At 58.4% G+C, this 16,943-nt stretch overlaps 1 protein-coding gene across 1 annotated transcript; it reads right to left on the reverse strand.

Annotated features, from left to right (window-relative positions):
• Positions 1-8,020: 8,020 nt before the first annotated feature.
• Positions 8,021-13,702, reverse strand: INHBB (inhibin subunit beta B). Its single transcript, XM_031678659.2, has 2 exons — positions 13,227-13,702; positions 8,021-10,744 (listed from the first exon to the last, which is right to left on the reverse strand). Exons 1-2 carry the CDS (start codon positions 13,672-13,674, stop codon positions 9,969-9,971), a joined length of 1,224 nt encoding a protein of 407 aa, XP_031534519.1. The 5' UTR covers positions 13,675-13,702; the 3' UTR covers positions 8,021-9,968.
• Between the last annotated feature and the right edge of the window lie 3,241 nt (positions 13,703-16,943).

Consider the following 16,943-nt stretch of genomic DNA (forward strand, 5'->3'; position numbering starts at 1 on the left):
ATATAGAGATCACAGTGCTGGGTGAGGATCACATCTTGGGGGTCCTGACTCTTCTTAGGAGGGACCCCCTAGCCCTGCACACAGAGCGAGCCCTGGGCAAGTGTCTGGGCTCCATAAACAGGGGGACCCCAGGCAAGTCACAGCCCCTCCCTGTACCTCGGCTTCCTTCTGCAGACGAGAGGTTGGGTGGTCTCCTCTACAGTTTTGTGATCCAACCAGCTTCAGCAACGGGTGCCTCACCCTCACCCCACCCCCAAAACACTAAGCCTCCAGGGCTTACCTTCCCACGACTCGCAGAAAACAGAACAGGGACTTTCTCTTTTAACTTTTACCGGGAGGTATGTCGCCAGTGGGGAGACCAGACTTTCCAACACCAACCCAGTGCACCACTGACTACCCACAGCAGCCATCTTCCCCTGCCCACTCCGGACAGATGGGAGGGGAGAGCGCATCCCAGCCTGGAGCTCAGAAGAGCAAAACTTTATGCAAAGACAACTTTCTGTCCAACCACCACGGCTAGAGGCCTGGTGTCCCCAGCCACCAAAGAACATAGAATAACCCTGTGAGCGGAGGGCAGCAGGCACGCCTGGGTCTCTACCTGGGAACTGAAGTTGACATGAAGTCAGCTCAGGATGACCTGCCCCTCCAAATGCCATCGAAATCTCCAGGGGCCCTGCCTCTTGGATGAGAATGGCCACTGGCCACAGCAGGGACCCATGGGGGCTGCAGGGAGCTGCCCTCAAAGAGGCAGGGATGCCGGCTTCTATGTAGGAACAGACTTCACACAGGCACTTATGAAATCAGAAATGAATAGAATACTAGAGAAATGAATGAGTGAATGAATGAATGAATGAGTGAGCTGTCTGGCCCAATCCAATTTCAAATGAGAAAAATATGGGCTAGACAGGGCAAAAAGCTTGCCTGAGTTCACACAACAATTGATGGCAGGGCCTGGATAAGGGCTTCAATCAGCAAGTGTTTATTGAGCATCTGCTGTGTGCTGGGCCTGGGGACACAGTGACACAAGCAGACAGAGCCCTTGCCCTCACGAGGCTTATAGTCTGCTCCTGAGGCCTGTCCCCTGATCCTAGTCCAGGGCGCTTTCTCGCACTGAAATAGCACAGAGGACTTACCGCCATGGGCTTTGCTCAGACCCTCCGGGGAGTCAGTGAGCGGCACCGGGTGGCGCACCGGCCTGCGGAGCTGACTCAGGCCTTGTGTACTTTCCACTCCTTCCCAGCTCGGTCGGAGCATTAATTATTAATGCTGAGATAATTGACACTCATTAATGTGCCGGTCATCCACGGGGGAGTGGGGCCCCGCATTAACCAATTCATGGCTCAGTGATTGATTAATTAAAGCTGAGCTTTTATGAGACACCCTCGGGTGGCAAATTGCACCCTCTGGGGGTGGACGACAAGGCAGGAAGGGAAGCCTGCTCAGGTGCCACAGGTTCCAGGGAGGAACTGGGATGCCAGCGCGGACTCTTGATTGGAGCCCAGGCACTGGGTTACCTCCCAGTCGGGCTGGCACTGCCTTTGCCCACAGCAGCTAATAAATGAGGCTGAGCTTCAATATGAAGCCTGAACATTCAGGGAAAATGACAGATTTTGGAAAATGCTATTGCATGAATCCCCTCTGAGACATGGGTGCTCTTAAAAGGGAGAGACATAACAAGGTACAGGCAGGAATGCCAGCTTCTGGTCTTAGCCAGGGCTGAGCCTCTCCCTGGTCCTGCTGGCCCCTTCAGCCTCAGTTGTTCCAGCAGGGAAATGGGTGAGTGGAGCTAGATGTCTCATCCCCGAGACTGCTGTTCCTTTACTCACTTAACGAGTGTGTGTTGGGCACTTACTCTGTCCCAGCCTCAGGACGGTGGCATGGTGGACAATGCAGACCCTGGGTCCCCTAGAATCTAGGTTGGCAGCCTCCTGGGAGAGGTGGGTGTGTGCCTAATCAGTGACAGTGACAAGTGACAAGTGAGGCTGGGAGCTGGGATCCTACTCCAGAGCTCTGAAGGGTGGAGCCCAATTAGCCAAGTAAAAAGGAGGAGAAAGTGTTCTGGCCAAGAAAGGGTATTTGGGAGGCACAGAGGTGAAAGCAGGGGGCTGTGGGTAGGAAACTGCAGGCTTCAAGTGGGGAGGGAGCAGCCAGGCCTGGGACCCCGGGGAGCCTGTTACCCACCAGACTCCTTCCAGCAGCCGTGGGGCTGTGGATGAGTCTTATACAGGGGAGTAACGAGGTCTGCCAAGGTTTACTTCAACTACCCAGGAGGAGCTGGAGAAGGTCATGGGGGTGTTTTGGAAAAAGATCTGTGATGCCCCAGCTGCAGAGCAGCCACTATCAAACAGGTGAAAGGACCAGCCTTCAGCCAGCTGTCCACTGCCTGTCCACTGCCACTGCCAGCTGTCCCCAAAAGGCAGGACTTACCAAAACTCCCAGGGGTAAAGCTGCACCTAAAGGCTGCCTCCGGCCCTCAGGGAGCACCTCCAGGACTGCTCGGCCAAGGCCATTCGTGTTGTTTGTGCTTTGACCCACTCTGGGAAGGAGGAGGCCTCAAAGGAGCCCAGGTCGTCCTCGGAGCCCCTCCCACGGCAGGGAAGTTAGGAAGCTGCCTCAGAGCCACTCACGTGCTATGGCAGCTCTGTGGCCCTGGGAAGGAGAGGTGGCCCCCCTGGGAGCCTCATTGCCCAGTGGGGCTAATACCAGTGACTTACCTCCCTTAGAAGTGAAATCGCCCTGAAGTCCAGCTCAGAGCCAGATATCCCTCAGGTGAGTGAGAGGGTTCCCCAGTGCCCTAGAAACCAGGCTGTAGGCTCAAGGAGGCTCCCCTGGGACCTGATTTGTGCTCCACCCAAAGGCTCAGCAGCAGTGGGGGTTGGGGAGGATGGTAGACCCAGCCCCCTACACCCCTCATTTCAGACAAGGGCTGCAAAACACTGTATGCTGACCCGGGCTCCACCTCCTGCAAGCACCCCCATCTGCTTGTGCATCCTGAGCAGACCAGGATCTAATGAGTTTCCCAACCACCTCCAAAGTCTGAAAACGCTGTCGTGGGACCCTGCTAGATGCACGGGGCACAAGAAGCTCCCTGTAAAGGGTGGGCGGGTAGCAAAGAATCCTTCTGCCATCCCTGCCAGCCCTGTTTTCTCCCCTGCCCCTCCCTGCTCTGCCTCTATGAGGAGTCTCAGAATACATCCTTGAAATCCCATTTGCAAACGTGGTCAGTATTTTTCTCAGCATTTTTTCAGCACCCCGATGAGTCCTCACGCCCAACAGATTCTCAGGAGTCTTCAATACATCAGACAGGTCCCCATTCCTGCTGACAGAGTGACACTTCTCATCAGGTAGGATCTGCAAGTGGTAAACACCCCACAGGTGGACCTGCTGGAGCCCCCATGGGGAAAGGATGGGGTAGGAGGAGGGCTGGAGGGCAGCCGAGGCACTTCGAAAGGACCCCTCTGGGCATACCCAGCTGCAGCCACGAAGCAGCCCCCAGTCCCTCTGCTTTACAGCAGCTCTCCCCGCTCCCTCCTGTTTCCTCCAGTCCCCTGGGGTTCAAGGGCCCTGAAGTTCCCTGGAGAACATCGAAGGGAGAGGAGGCAGAATCTGGAAGGCCACAGACACGGTTCCTCCCCTTGAGTAGCTGTGAGACCTCAAGCAGGACACTCAACTTCCTTGAACCTCAACTTCCCCATCAGTAAAATGGGCACATCGCACCTGCCCAGCAGGAAGGTTACAAAGAAGCCCTCTGTTTGATGGCAGGAAGTTCTCAATGAATGTTAGCTAACACCACCCTCCTCCTCCCCCACCCCCTTTTTATCATCTTAGCCTCTGTGAATATTCATTGAATGAATAACAGAATGAAGGAGGTGTGCTCTAGGGAAGGCCTCTGGGCAGAAGGGAGGGACTCTGGAAGGGCCACCACTCCTGACACATGGAAAACAGCAACAATGAAGCCACACTCACCGCAGCCTGGCCTGTTCCAAGCACCTCACTGCACCCAACACCCTCCTGAGCCTTTGGGCCCGGTGCTGGGCAGTGTCATGGTTCCCATGTTACAGATGAGGAAACTGAGAGGTTAAGTAAGCCAGGATCGCAGAACTGGATGGGCTGGCCCTGAGCCCATGCGTCCCAGTGACTCTTCTTCATGAAGATGGTCCGGGTCATCCCCTGTAGCCACAGGGCCCAGCAGCCATCCCACCCAATTGACCAGGGAGGGAGTGGGGCTGGTGCACTGGTAGCTGTCCCTGCAGCCAGAGAGGAACAGTTCAGTGCACAGATGCCACTGATACCCCAGGCGGGAGTCATGGCATGAGTAAGGGAGCAGTCCCCTCCCAGCTAGAAGCTGAGAAAACCGCCAGTCACTCCTCTCCTCCAGGGAGGCCCCAGAACGGCCAAGTCCCCCCACCTTATACCTGCTCCTGGGCAGCTGAGTGGCTAGGAGTAATTTTGGAAACAGCTCTTGGGAGCAACTTTAAGCCCTGCAACTTACAAGCTGTGCAAACTTCAGTGAATGGCTTTCTCAACCTTAATTTTCTCATCTCTAAAATGGGGATAATAATGACTACACTGAGATGATACATGACCCCAACACAGAAGAGCAGGCACCCAGGAAATGTTTGTTGAGTGACTAAGGGACTGACCAGATGGTGCCATTCTAATTTTAAAGGGCTTTGGGGCTACAGGGATACTGTGGTGACTCCCCTGGCACTGAGAGGCCAGGGCAAGGCAGTGGGAGCTGTGAAACCACACTGAGGGCAAACACAGAGACCACAGAAACGGTGCCTACAACCCCTGCCTCCTAAGTCCAGCCGTCAGCACCTGCCTGGCAAGAGGATGATCGTAGAGTCTAACTGCAGCGGGGGTTGCCAGCAATTGCCCAGATTTTAAAATATAACTACCCCAATCACAAAGTATATAACCAGTCTGGCGCATCACCTCTCGATGAGGAAGAAAATCAAAATGACCAGAAATACACACAGCCAACCATGCAACCACACCCCACAATCACAGTCGCAAACCCACGTGGTCTCACACTCAACCACACACATGCCCGCTCACCTTCACAACCTCAGAGACGGCCAACCACACACCCAGACCCACACACAGCCAATCACACAAGGCCACAGTCACAGTCTCACACTCCCCACAGGTCAGCATCCAGAAAGTCAAACCTACAATCACAAAGCGGCCCGTCACTCAACCTCACCCTCAGTTCCCCATCCACTCCCACTAATAGCCATCCCCACCCCCCAGGCAGCCAAGAACACCACTGACTGCTCACCCATAGCCCTCATGTCGCCCAGGGGCTCCCAGAGCCTGCCACACCCACCCCACTCCTGCCCCAGGCCTCACATATGGCAGGCCCAGCCCTTCTTGCAAAGCTCGTAGGTAATTTGTCATTTGCTCACAACATCCCATTGAAAGCCTGGTAACTGGGCTGGGGTTGCTCCCCTGGCCTCTGCCCACTGGAAGGGGGTTTTGTTTCTGCTTCTTTGCTTGCAAAGGCATACTTTCTTCAGCCCACCAGTCTCCCAAGCTTGGCGGCAACCTGTGGCCTCCCCGCCCCCTTCCTGCCCTCACAGGAGGCGTAGGAAGCTGCCAGACTCTCCAAGGCAGGTAGCCTGCCAGGCCCCTTGGGGGGGTCCTCAGCAAGAGCTCCCACAGGGCTTTGCAGAAGGCATGATGCTGGGCCGGCCTGAGTTCCAGGTGGGTCGGGGGCCCAGCCAAAGTGCAAGAGCTGTCCTAGTCCCTCGTCCCGGCCCCTGCCTGGAAGGGGCTCTCCCTGTGGTAGGGACCCTCTGCGCCTGCACCAGGCACAATGGTATCACTCCTGAGAGAGCTGGGGGTGGGGGGGAAAGCAGACACAGGACACTCCTGGAGCCTTGGCTTACTGGATCCTGAGTCTGGGGAATGGGGGAAAGCCACAGGCAGTGAGCATGGCAGTGTCTGCACACGGGAGGGTCCCCTCTCCTGCCACACCCCAGCCTTAGACTCCACTGAGTCTCTGAGGAAGGTCAGACAAGGACAAATCCAGCGCGGTGGAAACATCAGAGGCGGGTGGGGCCGGCAGCCTCTGGCTCCGGCTGGCCCGGCCTGACCCACTGGTCCTGTGAGAGGCTACCGGCCTGTAGCCCAAGAAGGAAGGGAGGGGCAGAGGGAAGGAGAGCAGGAGGGGTCTGGGTCAGAGGCACTGGACCTGGTGGGCAGTGTGGGAGGCCTGGCCTCTGGGCCTGGATTGGCGGGGCTCCAGGGGTGCCTCCGGGGAGAGGTGGGACCCTAGGCCAGGCCCACTGGGAAGATAAGGGGAGCGAATGGGAAAAAAAAACAATTGGAAGAAAAGGACTGGGGACTGAATGAGCAAAGGAAAAACAAGGAAGCCAATGACCGCAGCAGCACAGGAAGGAAGCTGCATGGCTCCCAGCCCCAGGACAGGCATGCCTGCCTGCCTCACTGCACCTCTACTGTCTGCACAGGGGGTCCCTCTCCCTGCCATACCCAGCCCTGGATGCGCCAGGAGCCCCCCACTGCAGGCCCAGAGAATAGGTGACAACCACCATTGCCCTGGGGAGGGGAGTTTGACCCCACTGGGCCACAGGCCAGCACAGGGCAGCAGGGCGCCATACAGGGACCATGACTGCCAGCCACTGGCCTCCTGACCTCGTAGTCTCAAGCCCTTCCTGAAGCTAGCACGGGCCTCATGGACCAGCGTGTGATGCTCTGCCCCAGGAGGGTGCCTACAGGTGCTCAATATCCAGCCAGCAGAAGTGCCCTGGTGACTCTCACACCGGCCTTCTTGAAGGCTGCCAGCAAAAATTTCTGTGCTGAGGCAGGGGCTGGCTTGAGGGCTTAGCCCACCGCAGGGCTGGGACCACTCAGTCGTAACCCCCCACCCCCAAATGCCCAGGTCAGGCCTGTCTTTATGAAAGTGTCTTCTTTGCCATCATTAATTTTTCTACCAAGACTTCACCGGTTAACAAATCCTCCCCTCAGATGGAAGCCTGGCAGGTGGTAGCTCTCCTGGATAGGCAAAGAATGGGAAAAGACACAGGCCAGAGGCTGCCCCTGCCACCAGCTAGCTATGTGAATTGCGATAGACCCTTCCAGCTGCCCAGAGCCTCCCTCAGTTTCCCAATGGTTGTCTTAATGGGGTTTGATGATCCCTAAGGTCCCACTTGTTTAAATGTCCTGAGATTTTCTGGGAAGACCACACATGACCCCAAAACCAAGTTGCAGCCCCAGTGGCCCTGTAGGGGCTCAGATGAAGGCAAGGCCTTCGTGTTGCAGTGCCCCCCAGGGGAACAGGTGGACCAGCCGTGGCACCTGGGCTCAAGTGCCCAGGGTACCTATCCTGGCTGTGTGATCTCAGGTAAGCCCTGAACTTCTCTGAGCCTCAGACTCCAAACTCTGGGAAACGAAGATGAAATCATTTCCCACAAAGGCGTGATCTAAAGGCTGCATGATAATGGCACTGGGTGGGCATCTCCAGTCTTACCTGCAGCTGTGGTTGGACAACTGTCGTTGCTAACACCACCACCACCTACCACCAGTTAACATCCCCACAGGAAAGGATAATCAGCATCCTCATGGCCTTACATCTGGCTTCCACCCCAACATATTAACCTCTTCTGCTGATAGCTGTGTCTGTTTGTACCTGGAGATGGGCATGGGGTCAGGTGGGCTTCAACCGCCCAGGTTTTCATTTCATCCCGGGAATGGGGGCTTAACCGGTACTTTCAAATGGTAATAAATGCAGCCTTGGTGAAACATAATGAGTCTGGGGACTAGAAGGGTAAACACATGTGTAATTCATGAATTTGCTCATTGTCCTTCATTTTGATCTTCTGCCATTTTTCCTCGACTCTCTTCCTGCCACTGAGCTTGTGGTAAGGACGCAGAGCGCCCGGGGTGAACATGAAAGCAACCAGCATCAGAACTGGACACCTGGACCCGCCCTCCTCCCAGAGGCCACCTCCAGCCCCAAGCCCCCACCCCAGACATCACACAAGCAGGAAGCCCGTGGCACTCAATCTTTTATTTTCTTAAACTGTACACAAATGTAAAATACTTTAACAGCAAGTCTATGGGAAAATTGTTTGGTTTTAAATTATTATGAAACAGAACCTAAGGGGAGCTTTATTAAATAAACATAAAGATGAGGATTTAAGGATACACACCTGCATTCTACCATCGTCTTTTTTACTCTACCTTCTGGGTGTGTAAGGATAGAAAAGACACATCAAACTGAATAAACAAAAGCCATTTATACCCTGAAACGTTGGCAGGCCACTCAAGGGATTGTTCAGAACGTCTACCTCATATAAGATGGCCTCACCATCTAATAAAAATTAAAACTGATCTCTTGGCCTCTTTGGTTCCAAAATTATGTATAATACATTTAACTGTATTTTTTTTTTGCTGCTATAAAAATAACTTCTTTTTTTCAAATGGCAGTTTCTGACTAATCATGCAACTAAATCAGTGCAAACATTAAAAGCAATCATTCGCTTAAAAAAGAAGCAAAGGATTTCATTTCAAGTATAAAAAATATAAAAAGAGTCGTACGAGTCCAGTTTCGTCTAGTGTAGGTCAACCCTTTAAATTGCATAGTTCACGTGGCGCTCAGACATCTAGGGGTGAGCAAGTTCACTGCTCTGCCAAGGGCCACTTCTGGACACACGTGGATGGGCAAGTGCTATATCATGTGCGTTCAGGCAGGTCTGCAAGTGCTAGGAGGGGCGGGCAGGCGGGCAAGCAGGCGGGGGGCCACGTCCGTGGCCGGCCCTGGTGGCTGGGGCCCGCGTGGGCCACTTCTGCAAAGCAGCTGAAATCCTCCCCTATTTCCCCAAGACCAGTTCAACTGCTCCTCTCCCTCACCCCCTGCTGAGGGGGGCAACCCCACCGCCTCCCCTCCCCTAAGCATTTCCAGAATGCCTCCACCCCATTATTTCCTCCTCCTCGGAGCTCATCCCCTTGGAAAGAGTCATTTTCTCCCCCCCTCCCCACAAATCAGTCCTAGAGGACTATCCCCATGAAGGGCACAAATTACAACTTTTTTCTTTCCACTTAGAACAATTCAGATTTTAACTTAAAAGGTCACACCTGGTAGAAAAGTCCCTTTTCAATGATACAACTGGAATGAATGATCATTCAACTGCTAGTGATCAGTTAAAGCATCAAATTAAGACCCTTCTCTCCCTCCCTCCCCACCCCCAAAACAAACACATGGAGAAGTCACACCAGGGACCCAAGCAACAGTCAAACAGTCATTGCCACTGCTCTGTGGTCTCTGGTCTCTGGCAGGTGATGTCCTTTTGGGGTCTCCTTCCCTCTCCAAGGGCGGGAAAGGACAGGCTGCCCTGGTCCCACAGCAGCAAGGATCCCAGGCGGGGGAGGAAGGCGACACGTGGGAGCCAAGAGATGCTGGGGCATGGCGGGCCTTGCACAAGCAAAGGGGGACACACAGCCCTCCGCCTGCCCACACGTTCCCCACCCCCGCATCTGCTTCTCCACTCCGGGGCTCCCGTGCTGGCTCTCTCTCTGTCTCTGTCTTTGTGCTTTTATGTGTGCTCGGAAGGCGCGATTCAGAGTGGCCCGGCCAGCTGGTGGGAATGGTGGCTGCTCACCCCATTCTCTCCGACTGACAGGCGTTTGTAGCTAAGCTGCCATTTGTCACCGCATCCATTTGCTGGTATCCTGGAGGCTGCTGTGTGGGTGGCAGGATGCGTTTGGCTGTGCGTGTCTACGTGTGCATTTTAAAGTCTTTCGTATCCGTGGAGGGTTCTCCCTCTGGTTTTGACTGATTGCTTGATGAAGAAGTAGGAAACTCTCTCAGGCCTGCCCCTGGCACCTCCCAGGCAGCCCAATGGCACAACTGGACTCCACCTTCATGCACCCCATTCCCGCAGGGACCGGAGGAAGCCCGACCAGGGCCAGCCCCGAGTCCCACCGCCAACGCGCTGCCGCCATCAGGCGCAGCCGCACTCCTCCACGATCATGTTGGGCACGTCCCGCTTGACGATGTTGTACTCGTCGTCGAAGTAGAGCATGGACATGGTGCTCAGCTTGGTGGGGATGCAGCAGGAGTTCACCGTGCCCGGATTCAGACCCCGCATGCGGTACTGATTCACCACGGCCGTATGGAAGGAGGAGGCAGAGCCAGGGACCCCCGCCAGGTAGGCTGGGCAGCTGCCCTCACAGTAGTTCCCGTAGTAGCCGGTGGGCGCGATGATCCAGTCGTTCCAGCCAATGAGGCGGAAGTCGATGAAGAACTGTTGCCTGCAACAGAGGTTGGTCCTGCCATCGCACTCCAGGCCCCGCTTGCGAATGCGATGCCTGCTGTCGCCCAGGCGTGCTTGCACGACCACAAAGGGCCGGTGCGACTCCTCGCCGGGGTCCACGAACACGGGCACCACGGCCAGCTCCTGGCAGCCATCGCACTGCACATCCAGGCTCAGTCGCCGCTCGCCGCGCTCGAACAAGGCCTGGATGGCCTCGGTGAGCGGGAAGGTGTGCCAGCCGCTGCGCTTGAGGTCCACCCGCTTCTCCACCACGTTCCACCGGTCACCGTGGCCCTGCTCCTGGAAGTACACCTTGACCCGCACCTTCCGCCGGCTGCCCTTCTCCAGGACGTAAGGCAGCAGCTTTAGGTAAAGCCACAGGCTGGCCTGTACCACAAACAGGTTCTGGTTGCCTTCGTTGGAGATGAAGAAGTACAGGCGGACCCTGGAGGAGGCGAGGCCATCTGCAGAGAAGTGGGAGAGCAGGCCAAGTTAATGCAGGGAGAACACGAGGCAATGGGGGGAAAAGACTCTGCTGCATGATGCTGGAATGCGCACTCGCCACGCAGCTGGAAGACGTTACTGACCAGAAATACCGTTCCTGGGGCCAGGGCCTCTGACTGGAACCTGGGAGAGGCAGAGCAAATCCTTTCCCATTGAGAAACCCGGACCAGGTTGGAGCTGGAGGGTCCAGGCCTATAAAACCCAGCCTCACCTCTCCCAGGCTAGGGTTCCCTGGAGACAGGCTGTCAGGCCTCAAAGCTCAACAGAGGAACTTGTCAGGAGGCCAAGATCTTAACAAGTTGTTATGGGTATCTGAAATCTGAAAAACAAAACCAGGATCTCACCAAGGATTTTGGGGGTGGGTTGTTTTAGCAGCATTTTGGGGGTTGGTTTTTTTTTTTTTTTTTTTTTGGTTAACTTAGGGCATTGCAAAATCCAGCTGAGCCACCTACCTCCTCTTTCCAGTGTTTACCTAAGCATGATCTGATCCAACCCCCAGTGGAACCTCCACTGCAAACAAGCCAGCTCTGCTCAAATTTCTGACACAGGAACGTGTGCTTTGCAGACTGCAAAGTGCAGCCTTCGTTTCCCAGTTGTTCCAGGGGAAAGGACACTCAGCCCTGAAACTTGAGGTCCACCCCTTTCATGAGACCCTGGCTCCCCATTAACGGCACGTTCGAAATCTCCACGGATAAGAAGAATTGGCTTGTTAGTTTTCTCAATAATTCAGTTCCACAAGAAGAGAGGCCATGCCAACGGAGAGAGGACTCCGCTCTCATCCTACATTTCAGTGAATCTTGTCTCTGACAACCCCTACTTTTTTCTTTCTTTCTTCCAGGAAGAACAAATAAGGCAACTGTGTAGCCTCGGCTGGTTTTATCAAACCTCCTACCAATGCACCCCCCAGCCCCCTCCCCAGGCCTCGCCTGGCTCCTCTAATAACACTGACATCTGACTTTGAAATGGGGGAAAGTGCAGCCTTAAAAGCTGGTCTTGGACGAGCTGCCTGTGACCTGAATCTGTTATTTATAAGTCAAAGAGCTGGCTCCGTGAAACGGACCAGAAATATAACAGCCCCCGCTGTCATTTTGTGCCACCGGGACCAAAAGGCCTCCTCGACCTTCCAGAATCATATTTCTACTCTGGGCCCCAAAGCACCTTTTAATCCAAGCCCTCTAATTGCATGGCGAGCTTTCCCTGACTCTGTCGGACAGCTAAAACAGCAATGCATTTCTTTCTAAGCACAAACCAGCCCCTGATTGTCTCTGCTTTTCTCCACACCCGGCCATGCAAAACTTTTCATCCCTTTTCATCCCCAAGCGGCACCAGCACAGTCTGCCTGCAGCCTTGTGAAGGAGGGTGCACATTTGGAGCCTGGGGACACAACCGCCACCGCTAGCACGCACACCCCCACCAGGCTCCCTGCCCACCCCGCCCTGCCTGCACCAGGGCTTCCCCCTGCGACCTTCTCCGCAGTCCCTTCGGCACAAATGGGGCTGAGCTCCAGGCACAAAAGCCAGCCTGGCTCATTCAAGTCCTGAAAAGGACAGCGGAGTCGAAAGCACTTGCAACATTTCAGCGAGAGCACATTTTTCTTCTTTTAAAGTTTGAAAGATTTTTTTCTCTCTCTCTTGATTTTTATATTTAGACAGTGGTAGAAATTTGCAATCCAGAATCGGGAGAAAATTCCAGAAAGAACTCCGACCCTTTGTTAACTAAGAACTCTACGGCTCTAAGGCGAGGGGGCTGCTGTCGCTGCCAGGCGAGCCCAGGGGCACGGGGTTGCCCCCGAGCCGCGTCTTTCTCTGCGTAAATGATGGGACCTGTTGAGAAGCCTGCCTTCCGCCCGATTCCGGTGCCCACACAATCGGAAGAGAGGTTGCCTAGCTCTCCCCAGTGAGGCTTCAGCAATCCTGGCAAGCCCACGCCGCCCGGCTATGGAAGCGGCCCCAGGGGCCTCTCACGGAGGCGCGCGCGCACACACACACACACACAGACACACACACACATACACACACTCCTCCGGCCCACGGATATCAACAAGCACACACATCTCCATCCACATTGCTAAGCCTACACTCCGATCGTGGGAAACAAAAACATTAGGCAATCACCAAGCAAGTGCCCGCGGAGCCAGGGCCGCACGCATCTGCCGGGAGGGGGACGCGCTCCCAGAGGCACTGGGGCCCGATTCCGGAGAGCAGGGTGGAGGGCAAAGCGCACCGCGGCGGGGGTAGGGGGAGCAAGAAGGGGTTGCTGCTTGTGGGAAGAGGACGGCAACTAGGGCGGAGCGCAAAGGGCCAGAGGCGAGCCGGCGGGTCGAGAAGTCCGGGTTTCCCCCCAGGGCGCGCTGGCTGCTGTGGCGGTGGCGGCCAGAGCGGGCAAGAAGGGGGTGGAGGACAGAGCGAGGGCCACTGCTGGCCGCCCGAGGGACCGACCCACCTGTCTCAGCGAAGCTGATGATCTCGGAGACGCGCTCCTGGCCGTCAGCGCCCGGGCTGGCGTGGCCGTCGAGGTGCGGGATCTCTACCCGGCCGTCCTCGCGCACCTTGCCCGCGTGCAGCTTGCGCAGGGCCGTGACCATGGCGGCCTTGGGCACGGCGTGTGTGATGTTGGGCCGGCCCCGCATCTGCAGGCGGTTCAAGATGTGCCGTTTCACCGCCTCCAGGAAGTCGCCGTCCACCCGGCCCAGCTCCTCCGGCCGCCGGAAGCTGCCGCACGACGTGCAGGTGTCCTGCGAGCCGCCTGGGGCTCCGGGTGGCGGGGGTGGCGGCGGTGCGGCGGGCGACGGTGGGGGCGTGGGCGAGCCCCAGGCCTCGGGCCCCAGCCAGCCGGCCGCCAGCAGCAAAAGGCAGGCGGCCCCCAGCGCCCGACCGGGCAGCCCGTCCATGGTGCGCCGCTGGCGACGAGGGCGCCCGCCGCGAGGCGAGCTGAGCCGAGCGCAGGGCCGGGCTCCGGGCTCCCGGCGCGCCGCCCCGCCCCGCCCCCGCCCGCGCCCGCCCGGGCCTCCGCCCGCCCGCCGGGAGGGCCGCCGCCGGCTCACAGGGGGAGGGGGCCGGCCGGGCCGCGGGGGTTCCTGCGCGGAGGGAAAGGGGCGCCGAGGGGCGCGGGGGCTGGAGAGGGGCGCGGGGCGAGGCGTGGGCTGGAGGGTCACTGCCGCACGGGCGTCTCGGGGCGCCTCGGCATCTGCAGCCTTCTCCACATCCTCCCTGCGTCGGGGCCCCGCAGCCCCCGCTCGGGTGAAGCGAAAGCAGTGGCAGTGGCGGCTTGGCCGCCGGGCGGGGAAGGTGGCGAAACGGCCGGTCGACACAACTTGGCCGAGACGGAAGCGAAGGAGCCGGAGCCCCCGGAGCGGAGCCGAGCGCGGCTTGGCGCGGCGCTGCGGCGGGCGCTGCGGCGGGGCCCCGCGCTCGCACCTGAGCGCCTCGCCCTCGCCGCCTCGCGCCGAGGAAGGGCCGCTGGCGGCGGTGACGGGCGGTTCGTCCTCGCCGCGGGCCGGCGGGCGGGCGGCGGAGGGGAGCGAGCGCAGTGCCGGGAGCGCCGGAGAGCACGGGCCGGCTCAGAGGCGGCGCGGAGCCCCGGGCCGCGGGCCCTGCAGTCCTCCCGGCGCGTCACACCGCAAAGTTGTCTCCAGGCTCCCGGGGCGCCGCATCCACCGGCGGGCGGGCCGGCCGCTGCGCGCTTCGCCGGGCCCTCTGCTCCGCCCGCCTCCTCTCTGCCTGCCTCCCTCCGCCCGCCTGCGCGGGCCGGCTGGGCGCGGGGCGCCTGGCGAGGAAGGCGAGGCGGAGGCAGGGCCCTTCTCGCCCCTGTCTCCTTTGCCTGCCGCCGCGGCGGCGATGTCGGCTCGAGCGCCTTAAAGTCTCTCAGCGTCCCCGGTGCGGATGCCCTAGCTCTCTCTCCCACTGGCACAAGCCGCAGGGCCGGGAGAGAGCTGGCGGGTGGCGGCCGCGTCTCCGCGCCCGACCACGACAGAGTGCAGAGCCCGCCGAGGAGGAGTTCTTCTCTTTGCCCTCTCTTCTTTTACTCCTCGTTTTTTCTCCCAAGGGGGTTAAAAAAAAAAGCCGCACAATCTCCGTATGTGCGCGCGCGTTGAGATAGAGGTTGGCAAAAAAAGGCGGAGGGGGGGCGAGTCTCGTCCTGGCCTTGCGGGAGGAGACTGTCCGTGCCTCCCCGCTCCGGCTTCCCGGGAGGGGGGGCAGGGGGAGGGGGAGGCGGAATCTGTTCAGGTCGGTGCTGCCCGCTCCCCCCGCCCACCCCCGCTTCCCTCCGCTTCTTTCCTTTCTGCCTTCGCGAGAAGGAGGAGCGAGCAGGTCCTCTCCCCTCCCCCCCACCCCCGCAATGCCGGGCCACTTTTGCGGTCCCGAAACTTTCTCACCACGTGGGCGCCCCGGACCCTCGCCCAGCTGGGCGGCGGGCGGCACCGACGGGCTCCCGGCTCAGGATCCCGGCGCTTGCCTCCTCCCCTCGGCCGCGCAGGCCCTGCCCTCCTCCCTGCCGCCGCCCTCCGGGACCAGGAGAGGCAACTCTCGCAGCCGCAGCCGCAGCCGCCCCCGGCCCTCCTGGGGTGCTCCCTCGCGGGCCCCGGATAGGCGGGGGCGGCGATGCGGCCTCGGGCGCCGCGGGCTGGCTCCGCCGGTGGATGTCGCTCCCGGGCTGCAGTGCCCTAGCCGAGCGCCCCGGGCCGCCAGCGCACTGGGCGAGGCGTGGGCCCTGCAGGCTGGAGGCCTGTCGAGCCGCTGCCTCCGCCGGTCCAAGCCTTAGGAACTCCTCGACTGTGTGGGGAACCAGCCTCGAGGCCGAGAAGCCTCCGAGTTCCGGGGCTTTGGCAGGGTTGCGAGGTCTCCATCACCCTCCACCCCCCACCCCCAACCCCCACACCAGTTGGCAAACATTGGCCTCAGACAAACCCGGGTTCCAGTCGAGGCCCAGCCACTGCCAGCTTTGTGGTAGTGACTTCGGATAGAGCTTTCACACTCTCCAGTCTCTGCTTTCTCATTTGTACATGAGGCACAATAACACCTATTTTCACACGGGCTGGTTGAGAACCCCAAACTAGACAACTACCAAGCACCTCGCAGAACTCAGGAAATGATGATTCCGAAGCCGCTGTTCTTAGACCACCAAGACAAGAGACGCTGTCAAAAGGAAACCAACCGAGCCCCGTCCGGAACCGCGAGCGCGCAGTCCGTTCCCCCTGACCCTTCTCATGCCCGCACCTGGATGTGAAGCAGGACAGTGCGCCCCAGGAGCAGCGATCCGGACCGGGAACATGGCCTTGCCCTCTCCCCGCAATTGCCCGGACCTCCACCCACCGTGACCGTACCCCATAACAGTGGCACTGCGAAGCAAAGCAGGAGGAGAGATCATTCTAGCTTTCTTAGGGTCTTGTGGGAACCCAGGACGACATAGGTGGACCTCAGCCTCCGGCTCAAGGCTCCCCCCACCCCACGCAGCTCTGCAGCTCCTCATCGCGAGCTTCTCAGGGCTAGCGGGCTGCTGTGGGAGCTCATCCCGGACCGCAGCCTCACTGAGGCCCGCAAGTCTGGAGGCGGAGCGCCCCCTCCCTCCCAATCCGAGGAACCGACTCAAAGGTGCGCAGGGCCGCTCCCGCGGTGCAAATAGGGGCTGGTCTGGGTTTACCAACCCAAAGTCAAAAGCAGGGGCCCAGGAGGGTCTCCGTGATGACAGCCCTTCTGACTCCATAGGGATTTCTCCACATCCCAGTTTTCGACCACTCTCAAATACACAGCACTCTGTGCCCTGGGGTTTCTACTCCTTGCCCTCTCCCAGAGCCTGTGATCCCTGGGCAGAAAGAAGGTACTTCTGTCTCCTGGGCAACCTGGCCCAGCACCTTCTGCATGGTGGCCCTGAGCTAGACTGGACCCACCTTTTTGGTTTTGCTTGCATCTTCCACCAGGAACACATGCGCTGGTCTTCTGGTTCTCTCCATCATCACAGCCACCAACTTACTGGACAAATTCATTCTCAGTCCTCAAGACCCAACCCAATCTCTTCTCTTTGGTGAAGCCTTCCATGGCCTTCTTGTGCCCTTAATAGTTATTTGCCAGATTAAGCCCCTCAGTCCAGTGACTGGCTGTTTATCTCTTCACCTGTGTGTCTCCTGCGTGAGGCTTCAGGCTCCTGGAGGACAAGGACCAG

Source organism: Vicugna pacos, chromosome 5 (genome assembly GCF_048564905.1).
Source record: "Vicugna pacos chromosome 5, VicPac4, whole genome shotgun sequence".
Lineage (NCBI taxonomy): Eukaryota > Metazoa > Chordata > Mammalia > Artiodactyla > Camelidae > Vicugna > Vicugna pacos.